General features: G+C 43.8%; 1 protein-coding gene, 1 long non-coding RNA gene and 1 pseudogene across 20 annotated transcripts in view; 1 reads left to right on the top strand and 2 right to left on the bottom strand.

Annotated features, from left to right (window-relative positions):
• The first annotated feature begins 15 nt into the window (after window positions 1-15).
• On the top strand, window positions 16-10,725 carry LOC102555365 (uncharacterized). 2 transcript variants are annotated; one of them, NR_190444.1, is made up of 3 exons: window positions 16-205; window positions 10,306-10,341; window positions 10,562-10,725. It is a non-coding gene; the product is annotated as an uncharacterized LOC102555365 (long non-coding RNA). The 2 variants fall into 2 exon arrangements; NR_190443.1 differs by having other exon boundaries at window positions 10,306-10,423.
• A 1,017-nt stretch (window positions 10,726-11,742) lies between these two features.
• LOC147995726 (TM2 domain-containing protein 1 pseudogene) lies at window positions 11,743-12,301 on the bottom strand (annotated as a pseudogene).
• A 6,100-nt stretch (window positions 12,302-18,401) lies between these two features.
• Rin2 (Ras and Rab interactor 2) overlaps window positions 18,402-20,424 on the bottom strand; it is a 216,724-nt gene continuing 214,701 nt past the window's right edge. For 15 of the 18 annotated variants that reach the window (XM_087652224.1, XM_087652231.1, XM_087652227.1 and 12 more), the window contains one exon: window positions 18,402-20,402. In XM_087652224.1, the coding sequence (XP_087508350.1) occupies window positions 20,082-20,402 (321 nt within the window). In that variant the 3' untranslated portion in view covers window positions 18,402-20,081. 18 annotated transcript variants of the gene reach the window in all.

Below are 20,424 nucleotides of genomic sequence, written 5' to 3'. Positions count from 1 at the left end.
CAAAGAACTACTTCCGGACCAGAGGTTGCTGGGCAACAAGAGTAGCGTCGCAGCTCTCTCTGGCGGCGGAAATCAGCAATTGCCTTAATGCTCAGCACCTACAGATCCTTTCCAGAAAGTAGGCAGAGTAACAAGGAGGAAGGAGCTGGGGTCTGAGAACCAAATCATAAAAGCGAGTTTCAAAACTACAAAGATGCTTCACGGGGTGAGTCAGGAAGTGATCCCTAAAAGGAAGGCTCAGGGCCTCTTCTCTCAACCACTGGGGTGAACCAGTGATGTGATCTTGAGTTTTCTAGCATATTAAAATTAGGAAGAAGGGAGGAAGGAAGGAAGGAAGGAAGGAAGGAAGGAAGGAAGGAAGGAAGGAAGGAAGGAAGGAAGGAAGGAAGGAAGGAAGGAGGAAGGAAGGAGAAAGAAAGAGATGTTTTATATACACAGTATACCTAAAATATCATTCCGACATTTTATTGTATTTTCTGTACAAAAGAAATTGAATAGCTTATCTTAGTTTGGTAGTAGGATTTTGAAATCTGGTGTGCATATTTTAATCTGAGAGAAAAATGATCAGAATTATTTGTTTCAATACTGATTTTATTAAAATGTATGATTAAAAAGCAGATCAAGCTAGGAATGGTGCCTTAGACCTTTAATCCCAGAAGTAGCAAGACAGAGACAAGTAGATTCCTAGTGAACCTCAAAAGCCCTGGTCTATATAGTGAGTTCCAGGCCAGCCAAGGGCGCTGTCTCAAATAAGTAAGTAAGTAAGTAAATAAGTAAGTAAGTAAGTAAATAAATAAATAAATAAATAAATAAAAGATGATCGAGTCATCAAAGTAATCTAATTTGGCTCCAAATAACCAAATGAAACATTCTTTTCATGTCTAAGTTTAAAAGTAAACTTTAGGAATTACATTCTTTGATCTGGCCTGCTGCATTTTAAACACCAAACATCTCCAAGGGTAGTGGCTACCACAGCAGACAGCATAGACTCAGTGACTGAGAAGATTGTGGACTGTCCGGTTGAGAAGCTGCATTCCCCTCTTCTCCTTAACAGCTGTTGGGGTGGTCTTGGAGAGCATGTTGCTGAGCTCAAAACAATCGAACTCATCAAGATGCCTAAATTCCAGGGGACTCACATCCCTAACTCCTTTGACGCCCAATTGCTCCATAGGTGTCTTGGGAATTCCTTGGCCAAGCCTGAGGGCCAGGTGTGACAGGGAAGAAAGCAAATGATTGAAAGAGCAGGTAGTCCCAATGGCTCAGCTCCAAGCTTTGTTTCTAAGTCTGATGAAATAGATACAATAAGTAAGTGTAAATGTGGGTTGGCAAGCCCAGGCAGTTTCAAGTGCTTCTACTAAGGTAGAAAGATGGGGATTGACTCCACGAGGAAAGTTGAGATTATGAGATGCTTATAAAATTGGAAAAATGGACAAAGTCAAAAGGAGTCTGAACTAACCAGTAAGAGAGATATGGTAGTCTACTCAAGGAAAATTAAAAATTCAGGTGGGTAAAACAAACACAAAATTGAGAGGAGGGACATGTGGAGGAATATGAATTTGAAGGGAAGAGATGGGTGTATATACATTGTATGTGTGTTTGAAATTCTCAAGAATAAAAATGGTTCAAGCCAGTGAATGTAACCAAAGTTGCTTTTTTCATGAAAAGATGTATCATTATACAAAGAAAACTATAAGTAAAATATAAACATCCCCTAGACATATTCAAACATGATTCCAGGATTTAGAGAGATGAAGGAGAATGTTGACTTCCAGGCCAGCCTGCACTACATAGCAAGACCCTGTATCAAACAACAACAGCAACAACAACAACAACCACAAAAGAGAGTAAATAAATGAACAAAGTACTCAAAATTGCCGGTCAGCATCCACAAGGCAGTGTTCTCTTACTTCTCCATTGGACAGGACATGGTACATTCATATTCTTTTAGGTCAAGAATCTCTTTAGGGGGCTGGGGATTTAGCTCAGTGGTAGAGCGCTTACCTAGGAAGCGCAAGGCCCTGGGTTCGGTCCCCAGCTCCGAAAAAAAGAACCAAAAAAAAAAAAAAAAAAAAAAAAAAAAAGAATCTCTTTAAACGGTATCAATTTTCTACATCTCATAGATTTGTACAAACAAGAAGATAATAAAAAGTAAAAATTAGAAGTGTTTGCTACTTAGGGTGTCCATTATTCCTTTTTTTTTAAAAAATTAGGCCATTTCAAAATATTTTGCAACTTTTTTCTGGCATGATCCAATGCTGATTTGAATGAGCTGGTTGTGAAGTTTGGATGGTATTCATAATTTCCTTCTGGTTCTGGTTTATAAACGTAAAGTTTATAAATATTTTAAATTATAATAAAATTTAAGTCTAGTTTAGTTTAGCTTTTAAAGCAATGTGAGTTTAATACAGAAGCAGCATTTGACCCATGCCAGATACTGTGGGCTATTCATTTGCAACCCATGAGAGTGGGTTAGCATAGTGGCTAACACAAGAAATCCAGCTCTTGGGAGATTAAGGCAGAAGGACTGGAGAGCACCCTGATGTGAATGAATAGTGAGTCTCTGTCTCAGCGAGAGACAGAGACAGAGAGATAGATTGATTTTGAGTCACAAGAACTGCCCAGTAGCTAGCTATAGGACAATAACAACACATGGCAGGTTACAGTAACACAGAGGAAAGCACAGAAAACACACAGGCCTCCCTTCTCTCCCATGACTCTATGTAACCTTGACATTGTTACCAATCCTGTTGCTCAGCACCTTTGATCTGTTAGCATCTGAAGGGGCCCAGTATAAAGCTAGGCAGTGGCAGCGGAAAAGTCATTTACAGACGGTCGTCTTAAGCAACAGGATATTTACATTACAAAATAAGTTGTTCCACTCCAGGGTACCATCTCTCCACCCCGCAAAGGAATTCCATCGTAATATCCCCTCTCGGGAATGTTCAGAGGACTGGAGTCTAGCGTGTAGAACCTTACCTGCTGCCTTTCCAGTGCCTTAGAAGCGCCTGTTAAGGAAAGCCAATGAGATGAAATTGAAATACTTTGTATATTTAAGAATTGAAACTGTGAACGAAGAATGTCAGAGAGAAAAAACAAAACAAAACAACAGACACCTTAGCAAAGTTATTGTAGCGGCACTGGCATATCTCTAATCTTCCCTTGGGAACAGCCTTTAGCAGAAGGCAGCCTTTCCAGCCACCTCTCTCGTACTGCACTCCACGGAAAAGCTTACGTGCTTGTCTTCTGGGTTTTAAAAATACATCTGAAGTCTATTTAAACTTTAAAGCCCATCTTATTTTAATAAAAGGGTTTATACGCACATTAACATATTATAGACCTGTGGAAACGTACAAACAAGAAAGTAACAGGGACTCAAAATTCTGACGCCCAGAAATAGGTCACATCTGGATGACTAGATACTTCTCTGCCTACTTTAGGAGAATAGAGAAAGACTTAATTTAAAAGATAACTCGGGGGAGGAGGGGGAGGCTACTGAGATGGCTCAGTGGTTAAGAGCACTGGCTGCTCTCCCAGAGGTCCTGAGTTTAAATCCCAGCAACCACATGGTGGCTCACAACCATCTGTAATGAGATCCGATGCCCTCTTCCTGTGTGACGGAACACAGCTACAGTGTACTTAGAAATAAATAAATTAAAAAAAAAAAAAAAACTGAAGAAAACTTGAGAGTGGTAGTAAACATCTACTGTTCCAGCACTTGGGAAGTGGAGGCAGAACAAGCTGTTCCAGGTCCCCTCCTCTGCCACATAAGGAGTTTGAGGCCATCCCAGGTTATGCAAGACCAGATCTCAAAAAACAAATTCAACAGGCGTGGTAGTCCACACCTTTAATCCCGGCATTCAGGAGGTAGAGGCAGGTAGATCTCAGTGAATTCAGGCCAGCCAAGACCACATAGTCAGACCCTGTCTCAAAGAAAGAAACAAAAATAAACTTAAAATGAAGTAAAACTGAAGAGATTCTCAAACTCACAGAAATCTGAGTCCCTAAAAATTGCCTCTGAACTTTAAGATCTGTGCCACCATTTAAATGAATTTACTTAAAAACATAAAGTACATTAAACTCCCTGAGCGCCCCACAGGGGTTTGCAGTTCTAGGACATGCTCTATTGATTTTCATTCAGTGCATTAGATTTTATTTTTAACACCCGGGAAAGCAATTTCTATCCCGGCTACACATTTTCCTTGCCTTCGCAATGCCTCAGAGCTTTTGATTTATCCCTGTACAGTGAGTAATTCCTCTTGCTGCTTAGTTGGAAAAAAAAAAAGCTACAAGCTTTTTTAACCACATTTAATTACAAAACATTTTCCTCCTCATTGAAACAAAACACCATGTGGCCTCTGTAAACAGTGATGACCCAGATTCGCATCCATCTTGCAATAGTCCACATTTAAAACAAGCCAAGGTCTCCATGCGCCGTCTGTCCCATGCCCGCTTCCGTGTCTCCAGGTTCTGTGGAAGCACAAAGTAGTAAATCTGTGTAGTGATACATCTTGGGCACCAGGCGTGACAAACCACCTGCGTGGGTAGGTATCTTTGATTAAAATTTTATGTTTCATCAAATAATAACTGGGGAAGGAAGCTTGGACCCTGGCTGTCAACATAACCATTTCTTTTCAGTTTTGTTAACTAGAATGTATAAAGGCATTCGCCACTGAAATTAAATCTGACTACAGCTTCCAATTAAACAAGAAGGCCAGATGTGTCTGCTCCCAACTATTTCATACTAAAATCAAAATAAAACAATTTTTGTTTTTCTTTTAAGTGCTTAAAACCACTGGGAGATGTGACTTAGTGGTAAAGAGCCTGAATCCATAAAGTCCTAGGTTTAATCCCTGAAAGTAGCAAAAATAAAAGAAACCCTAGGTGGCTTATCTAGTAACGCTCATATCTCTAAGTCTGACTGCCCCAGTTTGATCCCTGGGTCCAAACATAGTAGAGAGAACCAGTTCCTACAAGTTGCCCTCTGAAGTTCACACTTTTGGGTTGTTTGAGATAGGGTCTTTCTACTATGAAGCTCTAGCTGTCTTGGAACTTCCTATACAGACCAAGCCAGCCTCTCCCTCACAGAGATCCATTTGCTCCTGCCTGTTGAGTACTGGGATCAAAGGCATATATCAGCATGCTTAGCTTCACACACACACACACACACACACACACACACACACACACACACACACACACACACACACACACGGTTTCAGACCCCCGGGACAAGGAACCGATATGCATATTTTACATAGCAAAGCAGACCTGGCCTCTAGGTTCTCTCAGTCCCTACCTGGCATATCCTGTCCCCAAGCCTGATCTTTCTTGACCAAGAGGCTCCTCCCTATATAATCCTATAATCCAGGCATTTTGTGCTCCTCCACCCACCCCTGCTTGAATCCCCTTTTCTCTCTTTCTCTTCCCCTTCCCCCACTTCTGTCTCCCCATGGTGACTTCCCTGGTTTGGTCCTTGCAGCCAGTGAACTTGCCCCAGAGCAGCCTCTCAATAAACTTGCATTTAATATAATCTAATACGGGTTGAATTGGCTGATTTTACTGTCAGAGAAATAGCTTATCAGAATGGAATTTGAAAGGTCCTAGCCCCTTTCGGCAAAGAGGTTGGATAAGAAGCCAAGAGCCAATGAGAATTGGCAACAAACTTTTGGATTCCAGAAGACTTATTGGACAGGAGAAAGCAATGGTTCAGAGCAGGAGAAAAAGCCAACAAGAAAAAAAGCTCTGCGTTTCCTGTGCAGAGTACGGGGGCCCTGGGACTGGGCACAGCAGGTATGAGTGCAGGGAGAAAGTGAGAACCTTACTCCCTAGAGAGACAAAGGATGTGCCCAAGTCAGGAAGAACTGAAAGACAAGAAAAGGTAAAAGGAGATTGGAATGGAAAGGAGCCTTCTGGCCTTGGAATCTGGTTGAAGTCTCTCACAAGCTTGGAGTTACAAATCCCAGCATGATTAACCATTATGCTGTAAAGGTTGTCAGGTAGAGACGGTGCTTTTGGACAGACACTTAGTTAAGGATGTTAAAATGCAATGAACAGGTTTGCTTGCTTGTTTTGTTTTTGTTTTTTGAGGCAGTTTCTCTGTGTGGCTCTGGATGTCCAGGAACTCACTCTTTAGGCAGGCTGTCCTCAAACACAGAGATCTGCCTGCCTCTCGTGTGCATGGAAAAATGTGTAGCTCCCGTCTAGCCTCAAACTTGTGATTTTCCTGCCTCTACCTCCTTCAGCAAATCCTACTACAACAGGCAGGAACCATTCTTAAGACCTAAGATATATGAGCAAGTATGGCCTTTCTCTCCCCAGCTGTAAACATACAGTTTTCCAGCAATCTCACAAGCAAGATCATAAACTTCACTTACAATAAAAGATGTCACAATCCCCTTGTGCAACTTGTGTGACTCACGGTCTTATTGTATCCTTAGTGCAATCCTATCCATGGCAATGAGAAACACCTTTTATTTCTTAAAAGAAGAGGGAAGAGGAAATGATGTCCCTTAAAAAAATGCTTTGATGTGTAACTTAAGAGGCTGCCAAAATAATAAACGTGGTAACTGCCATGACCCTTAGGATTGACTCTCTTGGAGACCCACAACCATACCTACACTTGGATGCGTAGCTCCCTTTCCTGAGCACCTGTCTCTGTCTTAAGCTCAGTGCTTAAATCTACGTCAAAACCTCTCTCCTGCCTGCCCATTTTTTCTTTAATTTTACATATACTAGTGTTTTGCCTACATGTATATCTGTGGCCCACATGCATGCAGTGTCCTCAGAGGCCATTAAGGTGTCAGATCTTCTGGGACTGAATTTATGGATGGCTGTGAGTCACGGTGTGGGCACTAAGAATTGAACCTGGGCTCCCTAGAAGAGCAGCCAGGGCTTTTAACCACTGAGACATCCAGCTGCTGTCCTCCCCACTTCAAACAAAAGACTTAATATATTTTCTTATTCATTTATTCGTATATACGTGAACCTGCATACACGTATGCACCACATACCTGCAGGTGCCTGAGTAGGTCAGAAGGGCATTGTACTCCCTAGAACTGGAGCAACGAGAGGCTGGAAGCCACCACAGTGGGGCTGGGAATAGAACCTGGGTCCTCTGTAACAGCAGTGAGTGCTCTTAGCTGCCAAGCCAGCTCTTCAGCCCCTAAAACCTGTTTGTTGGGGGATGGTTTTGTGCATCATGTTTTCAGATGTTGATTATTTTCCTTGCTGAGACATCTGGCTGCAGTCCTGAAGATGGCTGGTCAAACATCTCCAGCCTCAGTGTTATGTAAAAATTGTTTTCCATCACCTTGGATTGGTTAATAAAGAGCTAATCAGCCAGTTACTTGGGCAGAAGAGAGGGGGTGGGACTTCCAATCTCAGTCAGGGGGTCCCAAAGGAGACTGGAGAGAAGAGAAAGACCAGGAGAAGAAGGTATAGGGAAACCACTTGGAGTGACCAAGAGGATTCACCATGAGATCTCAATGAGAGGACACACATAGACCAGAGCAAGCCAGGCCAAGACTCAGGTGCAGGTAAAGGACCATGTGGCCGGGTAGTAGCAGCATAGTTGGGTTAGACTAGGTCAGAATCTGCCCAGCTACTGGTTAATAAAACTACCAGGTCTCTGTCTTTATTCAGGAGCTAAAATGTGCTACAGCAAGGGTAGAAAGGCCCTACAGTTATTTGGGAGCAGAGAGAGTGAAGAAACTCCCTCAAAGAATCATATTTACACCTGTTAATCGATTAACTCCAAGCCTCCTTCACAATGAATGGCTTGTGCTCAGATTTGTTTCTGCGGTGCATGAGTAGGGTTTCTGAAAATAACTTCTCAGGCTGCTGCACATGGAAATGTGGAACTGTGTCCTGCCCCAATCTGGCTACTGCTGACACTCAGTGTGCATTCTAGGACGGACAAAGAGGCACCGGCCCTCCATTGGAAGTGTGGCCTCTGAAAGATGGAAACTGAAACCGTCTGAATCCCAGGATGCCGACCACTGATCCTTCCTCCCACTCCCAGCAGGATTAGGCAAATTTTGTTGGACATGGTGGTGGAGTAGCCTGACCCCAGAGGAGAGTCTCACAAGCAGTCACACCCCATAGTCCTCAATAAAATGACACGTGCAACACATGGAGAGGACACCTTGGAAGAGGTGCTCACATCTTTACCATCCATAATGGAACAAAAAACTCATGTCAGGCTAGAGCCTAACTCACAGTAGAGGCTTGACTAGCATGCGTATGCCCTGGGTTTTACCCTCAGGATCCCTCGTCCCAAAATCACATTAAAGGAAGTCCAAAGTGCAGTGTGATCATGGTTTTTAGAAAAATTGAAGCTAATTATGGCGAAGGAGCTGAAGGAGGGTTGTGGGAGGAGACATTGGAAATGAGTTTGAGTGGAGAGCAGGGAACTGTGACTTTCTATTAAAACCTTCTAATGTTTGAGTTAATAAAAAAAATGCAGTTTTTATTTTTAAATCCCTCAAAATAGGAGGTAAACCTCATGAATGAAAAATACCATTAGCAGCTGAGTAGTGGTGGTGTAGGCCTTTAATCCCAGCACTTGGGAGGTGTGGAGAGTTCTTGGGTCCGTTTCTAGACATTTGGCAAGAATTGGACATTGGGCCAGGACAAGGAACTAGGCTCAATCAAGATCTTGATCATCTTGATAAGTCCCTGATTACCACTGGACTTTGTTGCCTTGTCTGTTCCTTGACTATTTTTGTTTATTGCCTTGTTTGTTCCTTGGCCTAGAACTGCCCATATTCTTTGTATGTATCTAGAATGGTATAAAAGCAGACTGGAAAGAAACCTGTTCAGCTTCAGAACTGGCGAGGGCCATGTTATAATTTTGTCTAATTGTCCTTTTCTTTTCAATCCTCACTCCCTTCCTCGAGACTCTGTTGACTGACTGAGCTGACTTAGTCAGGCAGGTGGATCTCTCTGAGTTAGAAACCAGCCTGGTCGGGCTGGGGATTTAGCTCAGTGGTAGAGCGCTTACCTAGGAAGCGCAAGGCCCTGGGTTCGGTCCCCAGCTCCGGAAAAAAAGAACAAAAAAAAAAAAAAAGAAAGAAAGAAAGAAACCAGCCTGGTCTACAGAGCAAGTTCCTGGACAACCAGGGCAACACAAAGAAACCCTGTCTGTTCTCTGGAGAAGTAGAGGCAGAACCTTTCACAACTTGCTTTTCCAAAGATGTTTCTGTAATTCCTTCTTTGGCAGAAAGTACATTTGACTTTAAGATATATTCTTCATTTAAGACAGTCCCATGGGGAATCTGCCTTTAAAAAGAAGTTGTGTGGCTGGAGAGATGGCTCAGCAGAAAAGAACACTGACCACTTTCCCCAAGGTCCTGAGTTCATTTCCCAACAATCACATGGTGGCTCACAACCATCTGTAATGGGATCTGATGCCCTCTTCTGGTGTGTCTGAAGACAGCAACGTGCACTAATATACATAAAATAAATTTTAAAAGTTGTCTCCTCAGGAAACCAAAAGGCTCATAAACTTCTCACATCACATGTAGGCAGTGTGACTAGTTAACTAGATGGATTACATGATCATACTACACACACACACACATACACACACACACACACACACACACACATGTGCATGCACTATACACATACGTATCTATAAGAAGCTAGCCTAGGGGCTGGAGAGATGGCTCAGTGGTTAAGAGCACTGACTGCTCTTCCAGAGGTTCTGAGTTCAAATCCCAGCGACCACATGGTGGCTCACAGAACACCTGTAATGAGATCAGATGCCCTCTTCTGGTGTGTCTAAAGACAGCTACAGAATTACATAATAAATAAATATTTTTTTTGAAAAAAGAAAAAGCTAGCCCAGACACAGGCCCTCCTGACACACAGCCTCCAGCAAAGTCATTGTTTTCACTGTCACTTTCTCATTTTTAGAATCATTGCCCCAGGTCCAGAGAACTCATTTGCCTAACAAGCAATAATATCATGGTTTACCATGAGGTAAACACTTGCTTTTGACATACACATTTTTACCCTTTTTTAGGAAATAAATGTGGTTTTTTTTTAAGCAAGATTGTATGCCATATTTCTAGTAGGCATCACAATCTGTCTCTCCTCTCACTGAGGGGTAGGGTAGCACAGTACCATATTTGTTTATTTGAATCAGCTGACCAAGTCCTATGTCCCAAATATGCTTTGCAGTGTTTTGCAACCAAGCCATATTGTATTGAACATAAAGCCGTGTGAGGAGTTTTGTTAAAATGCAGAATACAAATTCTCAGTTTCTTTGTTCCCGCTTTTCCCCCTTCCCTTTTTCTGCAGTGCTGGGAATTGGCTCCAGGACCTTGTACATGAGAGGTAAATGCTATACCACTATTTCCAAAAGTAGATTCTAATTCATCAAGTCACAAGAGTGGTTTGAAATCCCAGAAGACTTCCAGTGAGTAGGGGGTTTGACCTGTGGGCTGTTGGGACAGAAAAACCTCTTGCATTGATGCTGGTTGATTTATATATTTACTTCCAGTTGGTTAAAGTGCTGTTAGCAGCTTAATGTAACATTTGCTTTTCTTTCTTTCAGTTCATAGTGAACTGCATACACCTTCACATCAGTAAATGGCCAGGAGAGAAAGTTAGAAAAGAAAATCAACCGAAATTGCAATCCGTCAAATAAGCCTATTCTTCCACAGCTACATCAAATATGGAGTCTGGGTAAACGAAATAATACAAATGGACCACATCACACACTGTATGTTTTTTTCTTTGTGGGTATGTGTGAATATGTTACGTTTTTATTTTTCACAAAGGACATGGCAGTAATACAATAGTGACAGAGTAGTAGACAGACAATCTCATAGAGAAGCCCATATCATACTGATCTCTAAGAAAGACTATTAAATCTAGGAATAATATATTTTAACTAAATCAACAAATCAAAGATGAGTTCATGTTAAAACATTGTTGTGGTTTACCCTGAAGTTATCTGTATTTTGATGCTAATTCCACTGCCCCAAGGACAACTGCCTAGTCAAGTACTCAGGAATCAGGTGACTTCACCAGAACCACCTCCCCATTGAATTTGTAAAGTATAGGTGAGGGGCAGGTATAGGATAGAAGGAGGCCTGTCATTGGAGGAGAAGGAAGGATAGGCGGGAGAGAAGTTTGAAGGAAGAGGAGGAGACTAGAAGAGAGAGGAGAGATGGGAGAGGAGACAGGAGGGAAAGAGAAGCATGGCAGGACAATATGGCGGGTGACGTTAAGATTCCATACTGTACCTTTACAGGTTGTTACAAACATTCTTAAGGAATGGATGGTACTGGGCTTTGTATGTTTAGGTGGGCAATTATATCTTATCAATTGAATCTAAGGTTATTGTGTTGTGTGTTCTTTAATGTGTAGATTTAAGTGTAATAGATTGTGGGTCGACTGGTCTGGGCCGCGGAGGAGTTAGGATGTGTTTCCACAAGGATATCTAGCAGATATTTTGAGACACTGTGGTGCGGACCCAGTGAGGTAAAAGACCCCATACCATATATATATATATTTTTTTTTTTCCAGAGCTGAGGACTGAACCCAGAGCCTTGTGCTTGCTAGGCAAGCGCTCTACCACTGAGCTAAATCCCCAACCCCTATTTTTATATTTTTACAACAACAACAAAACATCATCATCTAGAACTCATAAAGTGAAACTGAAGGAAAATCTGGAATTTCACAGACAGGGTTCTTGATTGAAATCAGGGAGGCTCAAACCTGTTACTCTGTTTAAATACTTAAAAGATACAACTGTGTTTTTCTAAATGTTTCATTAGTAATGCTGAGTCCTGTGGTCTGATTCCATAATAGTCTATAGCGTAACTACTTCCTGAAGGGCCGAGAATCGCACTGAAATAAAAAACGAAATCAATCTGGCTCCCAATTCCACAAAATCCTACGGAGCCTCAGGCAGGAGAGCCAAGGTCAAATCGAACTTCTCCCAGCCATCCCCCAAAAGAAATAATGCAACTGTCACTTTGTACCAATGGCCACTTACATTTCAGCAAGCCGTGGGCTTAAGAAAACCAACTTCATTTCCAGTAGAATGGGTTTCACTTCCACTCAAATCCTTACAAGTTATGTTGGGTGCTGGAAAATATTGAACATGAGCTCTATTTTCTGTACAATTAATTGGTTCTTGAGTAGCATTATTTATTTTGGTTCTTTACAAATATATTGCCCTACTCTGAGGTCTTCACACTTGGTCCAACAGCGCCAGAGGCAACAACCCCCCCCACCTCCCACCCCTGCAATGTCCCACAGAAACTGTCACAAGCCACAGAGTGCAGAGGAGAGGAGTGCAGAGGAGGGGAGTGTAGAGGAGGGAGTACAGAGGAGGGGAGTGCAGAGGAGGGAGTGCAGAGGAGGGAGTGCAGAGGAGGGGAGTGCAGAGGAGGGAGTGCAGAGGAGGGGAGTGCAGAGGAGGGGAGTGCAGTGGAGGGAGTGCAGTGGAGGGGAGTACAGAGGAGGGGAGTGCAGAGGAGGGGAGTGCAGTGGAGGGAGTGCAGAGGAGGGGAGTGCAGAGGAGGGGAGTGCAGAGGAGGGGAGTGCAGTGGAGGGAGTGCAGAGGAGGGGAGTGCAGAGGAGGGAGTACAGAGGAGGGGAGTGCAGAGGAGGGAGTGCAGAGGAGGGGAGTACAGAGGAGGGAGTGCAGAGGAGGGGAGTGCAGTGGAGGGAGTGCAGAGGAGGGGAGTACAGAGGAGGGAGTACAGAGGAGGGGAGTGCAGAGGAGGGAGTGCAGAGGAGGGGGTGCAGAGGAGGGAGTGATGAGGGGAGTGCAGAGGAGGGAGTGCAGAGGAGGGGAGTGCAGAGGAGGGGAGTGCAGAGGAGGGGAGTGCAGAGGAGGGGAGTGATGAGGGAGTGCAGAGGAGGGGAGTGCAGAGGAGGGGAGTGCAGAGGAGGGGAGTGCAGTGGAGGGGAGTGCAGAGGAGGGGAGTGCAGTGGAGGGAGTGCAGAGGAGGGAGTGCAGAGGAGGGGGTGCAGAGGAGGGGAGTGATGAGGAGGGGAGTCCAGAGGAGGGGAGTGATGAGGGGAGTGATGAGGAGGGAGTGCAGAGGAGGGAGTGCAGAGGAGGGAGTGATGAGGAGGTTCTGGAGGCTGGACTGCTGGGAAATCCCAGCCCAAGACAGGGCCACCACGTCATCTTCCCTATGTTTTGTTTTGTTTAAGTTAAGAACAGCAGGTTGAATGTCTTTAAATGTGTATGTTAATATCTAAGTAAATACGTGAATAGAATAAATAAAGGAAATTAAAAGAAGGGGAGTGGTTGCAATAACCCTGATTCCGGTAGTATTTTTAGCTCTTTATTAACTCCTTTCGGGGAGTTCTATTTCAGAGTGCTGTGGGCGTGGAGATGGCTCATCTCAGGATCTCATGTTGGCCATGAATGAAAGATCAGCAAGACTTGTCTTTGCATCCTCTTTTCTCCATTTGTTCTTCCTTTCCTGGAAAATTCTAACAATACCTCATGATGGTATGCTTAGCTAGTAGGAAAGGAGTCTCTCTCTCTCTCTCTCTCTCTCTCTCTCTCTCTCTCTCTCACACACACACACACACACACACACACACACCACCACCACCACCACCACCACCATTCTACTACATTCTCTTTGACATTTAATGTCAGTCACTGCCTTTCTACTATTTGATGTGAATGAAGTTCACTTAGCTGGTGATAATATGTATGGATAAACAGAAACAAACCATAGTGGGAAAACACCAAAGCAGTAGATAGTAAGAATAACTGATATATAGCAGGCAAAATACGGAGTGTTGGGCACTGTCCTAAGCATGTGGTATGGGGTCGTTGGCCTTCCGCACTCTAGTGAAGTGGGTTAATCAGCATCAGTCACTACAGCAAATACTGAAAAGAAAGGGCTTGTTTTGTCTTGCTGTTTTAGGGGTTCCATTGTTTTTAGGTCTCTGCTGGGAGTGCTCTGTGGCAATGGTGGAGAGCACACAGCATAGCAAGATCAAATTGGCAAGCAAAAGAGAAAGGGGAGAGACCCATGTTCTACAATTTTCTTTAAAAACTACCACCACCACCACCACCACCACCACCACCACCACCACCACCACCACCACCAAGAACCTAGAGATCTTGAGGCTATTTGAATCCACCTACTAAAGATCTCAACATTTCCCTACAGCACCAGCTGCAGATCAAGCCTTTGGAGAGACACTTAAGATCTAAGCTGTAGTTGAGGCAAGATGCTGGTCTTATCCTCAGCAGTTTAACACATAACACATAAATATGTTTTTCTCTGTAGACTTAATCTGTGGCTATAGTTCTATTTGATATATGCACATTTATTTATTTAAATATCTACACACCACCACCCCACCCCCCGAAACAGAGTTTCTCTGTATAATAGAGCCCTGGCTATCCTGGAACTCACTTTGTAGATCAGGCTGGCCTTGAACTCACACAGCTGCCTGCCTCCAGAGTGTTGGGATTAAAGGTATGTGCCACCTTGCCCAGCTTTATCTACATTTTTTTGAGACAACATCTTGCTATGGACTCAGTTGGCTTGGAATGCTCTACGTAGATCAGGCTGCCTTGAATTCTCAGCAGTCTCGGGGGACTTAGCCTCCCAAGTACTGAGATTGTCAGCATCACCCACTGCACTCAGCTAAAGTTAAACACAGCAACACGTGCTCATGCGTGCAAACACACACACACACACACACACACACACACACACACACCTAAAATCATTTCTGCTAATATGATATAGTTTTCATTATCTGGTTTGGTGGGAACTAGGAGATGAAGTCCATGTGGAATTAGATGTGCTGTTGAGTATGAAATAAACGTAAGATTTTTGAAGACTTAATTTTAAAGAAAGATGTAAAATACCTATTTAATGTTTTAGATTGTTGAAATATAATATTTGGGATCTCATGTGTTAAATAACATCTATAACTAAAATTAATTTGAACTGCTAATCTTCTTGTCGTTTTTTAAACGTGACTTCTAGAAAATTTGTAACTGGCTTTATGTTTATGTTGGACCAAGTGTCATAAGAGGTTAAAGTACTTGACCGAGATTAGGATTGTGCACTATTCAGATGTTAGCGGCCTGTGAGAGGCCACATGCTCAGGGTGCTGTCACGTTAAGAACTGTGCCTCATGGCTCCTGGTGGGAGCACCGGAGGTGTTATCACCTGGACACTTGGGTTCCAATCGAAGACACTGATGTTCTAGGTAGCCCCAGGTGATTTCAAGATGTAGCCTAGGGCTAGGGGCCGGGAACTCAGGTACAGTGCTTGCTAGAGAACACAAGGACCTGGATCCCATCCCAACACTACTGAAAAGCAAAAGCAAAATTACTTAAACTTACACCCTTAAAACTGCAGCAGTGGACACAGAATGTTTGTGACAGACAGGGTGGGTGGCTGACGGTTCATTCACAACGAATTCTCTAGCTGGAGCCGGAGAAACAAGCAATAAGGCAAGTCATGGCCTGTGTTTTGGCAGGAAGCCTTGGAGTGGAATACAAGCATTTTAAGACTTGCTGTGAGATAGAAACGCCCCACAGCTCCCGGGTGGGGGTGGGGCATGATAAGAAATATAGAGATGGTCACCGTGAAGGAAAGAGGAAGAGCCTTCTATTGTGTGAGTGGCATGTGTCCTAGAAACCTAAATGCTGCTTACAGAGGGGGAAAGGGGAATGCTGAATGTCTTTCCTGGCCATCTGTGGACCTCATCCCCACATGACAAGCTGTGAAAAACTTGGCGACATTTATTTGAATATATTCAGTCTAAGGAAATGCCCAGAGACAGTCAAATAATGCTATTCTAAGTGCTTTCAATATAGAGAATACGACTTCTGGAAAAAAAAAATCTACTTTTGGATGCAAATTCTTATTAGAACCAAGAAAAGAAGCTGTTTCCAGCCTCCTAGCCATGTCATTCCTTGGGAGATTTTCCATCCAGAATCCTTAGGACAAACCTTGGTTATCCCTCTGGTAAGAGAACTGGCCCACTAGCTGGGCCCGGTGTGTCCCATGCATGTAATCCTAACACTCAGGAGCAGGAGTTCAAGGTCTAACTTGGCTTTACAGGGAGTTTGAGAACATCCTGGAGTATGTGAGACCCTATCTCAGAACAACGACAAAAGAATATTGGCCCAGGACTGGCTCAATAGGAAAGCTCTTGCCTAGTCTGGGTTCTGTCTCCTAATCTGAAAGAGAACAAACAAACAAGGTCTCTGACTCTGGAGTCAGAGCTAGGAGGACCACCGCGAGTATGTGGCCAGTTTCAGGCTACATGGTGAAGTTTGTCTTAAACACCAAATAACATCATCAACAAAATGTAAAATAAAGAGTATTGATGCCCTTTGGATCTGTGAATGAGTGAGTGAGTGAGTGTCTGGGGCGGGGAGGGGAGTACAGGTGGGAGTGAGGAGTGGAGGGTAGGTGTGCATGTGCAGTGCATGCTGGGTATCAAACACAGGACCAAGAGTGTGCTACTCAAGCATTCACTGTATTACTGAGCCACACTCCTAACTCTGAATATTCTTCTCCAACCTCCCACCCCCCCCCCCTTTCTCTCTTTTTTTCATGGTTCCTTTCCCAGCAAAGTCAATATTCATGTGAAGTTTGAGCCAGCTGCTACCCACTCTTTGATGCTAAAACATACTCTTTTTCAGAACGTGTTTCCTGAAACAAATGCCAATTTTTTTTCTCTCTCCTTTCCCGTCATCTGCTTGTGATTCAGCGCTGTAATATGATTTGGGGAGAAGGTCATTTTCATAACTCGACTAAGGATCACCAAACGGCAAACAATATTTGGGGCTCAAATTTACTCATATTTGAATGGTCTGGAAACAGAGAGTCGCCATTTTGTTCGCAGACACTGCCGGGTAATTACAACGTGTGTCCCATGTAGACGAAACTCCACCTGGATGAGTTTTCCCAGACACCTGAGGGTAGAGCTAGGCTGTTAAACACTGCAGGCCCCTTTTATTTCATACTTCTTCCAGAAGAGACCGGTCAGAGCTGCTAGGGAGGTGAGACCACATTTGTGAATGGAAGCAGCCAGGCCCAGCTTCCTTTCTTCTGCATTTGCTTGTAGATTTAAAGTAACTTCCACATGATACAAACAACTTTAACAATTTCCATTTCTTTTTTTTCCCCTCCTGTCCCTAAGGGGGTCATAGTTGGCAGTATGTCCAACATCAAAAACAAAATTCCTTCCTCTGGCTGCCATTCAAGATATTTTTAGGTTTGGAAGTGCACCCTCCCCTCCCTCCGCCCAGCATGTATATTTTTACTCCGCTCTTACTCTATCCAAACTCCACCAGGGTCTGTTTCCTGACAAACTGAGAAGTGAGAAATGCCTGCGTGGGGGGAAAACTGAAGACACATGTGTTGAAACTCTGCCAGGGAAGCATTGCCCAATGACAAACCAGGACAAGTCTTGTGATGTTTTCTTCTGCTCATTCTAGCTTTTCTTACTCTGCTCTCATGGGGCCTGCTCAAACTGCCTGATTCAGATGTCGTGACCCGCTTTTAGTCTAAGAGGAACACCTCAGCCTAAGCACAGCATCATCGTCTAAGTTTGCAGAGTTGGGAGGTCGGCTGAACAGATGTGGAGAGCAGCGTCTCTTCACTCTAAACACGGAAAGCAGGCTCATTCAGCCCTCTTGGGTCTCTAAGTAGCTGTCTCCTGGATGTCTCCGAAACCCTCCGAATGCCTCCCCTTCTACCTACCAACAACCATGCAATGTGCACTTAGCAGTCGCATGGCTGCAGTCCCCAGAACACACTCAGCAGAGGATCAAGCCCGCGTTGCTGATTTTGCAATCGTCCGAACTCTCAGCCAGGACACAGCAGAGGTTGCCTGAGGACAGGGAGGAACTGTCTGCAGGACCCTGCCTGGCTCTGAGTTCAGATTGGTTGTGATTTGCTCAGGAGCCAGCTAAGCCAAGTACTGTGCTGGATAACCCTGCAAACACTTGCTGGCCGCTGGCCGCTGGCCATCTGTTCTATCGGTCCATAGGCTTCTGAGCAATGTCCTATTTGCTCTTCACAACTACCAGATCAATGTGATGTTTATGGCTGTGTACTGTGTGCCTGCGTGCCCGAGTGTGCATGTTTGTCCCCTGCCCCCCCTCTCCCACTCCCTCCCTCCCCCTACTCCCCATATGTCTAAAATAGGGTCTCACTATGCAGCACAGCTGGACCTGGAACTCCTAGAGATCCATGTGCCTTTCCCTCCCAGGTGCTATGGTAAAAGGCACAGGCCACGAAGCCCAGCCACTGTCCTACACATTTACGCAGCATCTTTGGGTACCTGATTATATATATATTGACTCTAAAAGAAATGGCCGCCGCCACCACCACCACCAACACCAACACCAACAACAAAAAAGACAACTGAAGAATATTGAAAAAAATTGTTTTACACAGGATTATTGTACAGTATTACAATGTATTATGTGCAAAATTCCATTGAAAATCATTTACAAAAGGAAGCACAACACAGCATGTGCCAAGGGTTTGGGTACAACAAAAGCCAGGGGTACAAGGTACAAGGTCCCCCAAATCAGATGCCTATGCATCCTTACACAAGACAGTAACATTTTTTTTTGTTTTTGTTTTGCCATGACCTGTATTACACTAATATATGACCCTTCTAGAATATGCGTGCCCGTAAATTCATTTTATATAACATAAATCTAACCATACAGACATGTTTTATGCTGGCTTTGCTCATATTTGTCATGCTGAGGGTGGAACCCAGCATGTTGGTCTGTGTGTGCCAGCTCTACCACTGAGCCACGCCCCCACCACTGTCCAGTCCTATAATGAACAGGGTTTCCTTTCTTTTGGTTTGGTTTTGGTTTTGGTGCATTCTCTTCTCATCATCTCATCGAACTCAACAAAACCCATATCCTACATTACTTGGTTTCTGCCTCCAAATAAACGGATGTCCTTAGTGGTGGCTTACAAACGGCCATAGGGATCGTTATCCTTGATTTGCTTTTCCTTACAGGGTTTTTAAAATTGTTTCCCAGAGCACATAGCATATGGAACAGGTCTTTGTCAAAACTCACTGTAGCACATATCTTACAGTACTGACTCCTTTTCTCTATGTCCTCCAAAGAGCCTGAACCTGCAGACTACGTTCCTCAGCCCCTCCTTAGAGTCTGTGTTTCTCTCTCTACCTCTCTCTACATTCGTTTCTCTCCTAATTCTCAACATTGATTGCTTAAAAAACAAACACAACAAAAGGTACACTAGCACTAAAAGAGAACAATGTAACAGTACACCCGGTTTATTTTTTCAAAGGCCGCCTGTGGCCAGTCAGGGATTGCTCTAAGACAATCAGAAGTCTCTCCCCACAAATTTGCAGAAACATCCAGTTACAAAAGAGAGACATCTAAGAGGCGTCTAAAATGCAGTACTCTCAAATCCAGCAAGAGATTCATCTTCAAATATTAAATGTTAAATCACATGCATACTTATAGAATATTTTTAAAGTTACAAAAATATTTTAAAAACCAATCCTGACAGTTTACCTGCAACTGCTATAAATTTTTCTATGAAATATATAAAAACACAAAGGCTCTTTGTAAAAAAAAAAAAAGTATAGGATGAAGGATGGAGGAAAGAAGGGAAAGAGGGAAGGAGGGAGCCATCCACAGAGCTGAGAGGTATCGGATGCACTGCATCGGACAGTCTTGTCAACACTTAATATCGAATCCAAGAGAAGAATTTGTACCTTAAGTGTTTCCTCAGCACACATACACATGTGTAAGCCAACCTCGAAGCTGGCTAAGGTTAACTAGTTAACTAGCCAGTGAACTCAGGACATCTGAACCATTAAATGCAATTCACCATTTCTGGAGGAGAGTCTTACTATTTTCCAAATCACAGCTACCTCATCTGGGCAATGTATCTAAAGGATGCCCTTAGCCAAGTCAGCCTACGGATGGCTTAGTCACTGAACTGAGGGATCCTTGAGGAGGTGGCTGTCTTCTAAGCTCAAACAGGCGGCAGCCAGAAAGCTAGACTCTCAGCTCCCTTTTGGATATATCAATAGGAAGTCCCATGTGTCCCCTATGAGGGAGTGAGATCATCTCCATTCTGGAAAATCACACCATAAGGATCACTCTTGATTCGCTTGTACACAAAGTGGAAGATGTGGGGCTGAGGCCGGCTGTGCAGCTCAGCCTTGATCTTCTGAGGATAAGTGTCCTCTGCCAATTGCTGCCATGTCTCATCAACAAAGAGAAACAGACTGTACTCTTCAGGGTCCTCCACCTTAAATTTCTCAGCACAGAGCTGACACACATCCTCTGTGGTGATGTACGGTCTCACAAGGAGAGTCTTCCCAGTGCATCCACTGTTGACCTCTTGGAAGGCAACTCGGAGGTAATTCTGCAAGTGGAAACAGAGATGT

This window comes from Rattus norvegicus, chromosome 3 (genome assembly GCF_021556685.1).
Source record: "Rattus norvegicus strain SHRSP/BbbUtx chromosome 3, alternate assembly SHRSP_T2T, whole genome shotgun sequence".
Lineage (NCBI taxonomy): Eukaryota > Metazoa > Chordata > Mammalia > Rodentia > Muridae > Rattus > Rattus norvegicus.
Note: the sequence above shows the minus strand (reverse complement) of the source record. Positions and strands in the feature narration are given on the sequence as shown.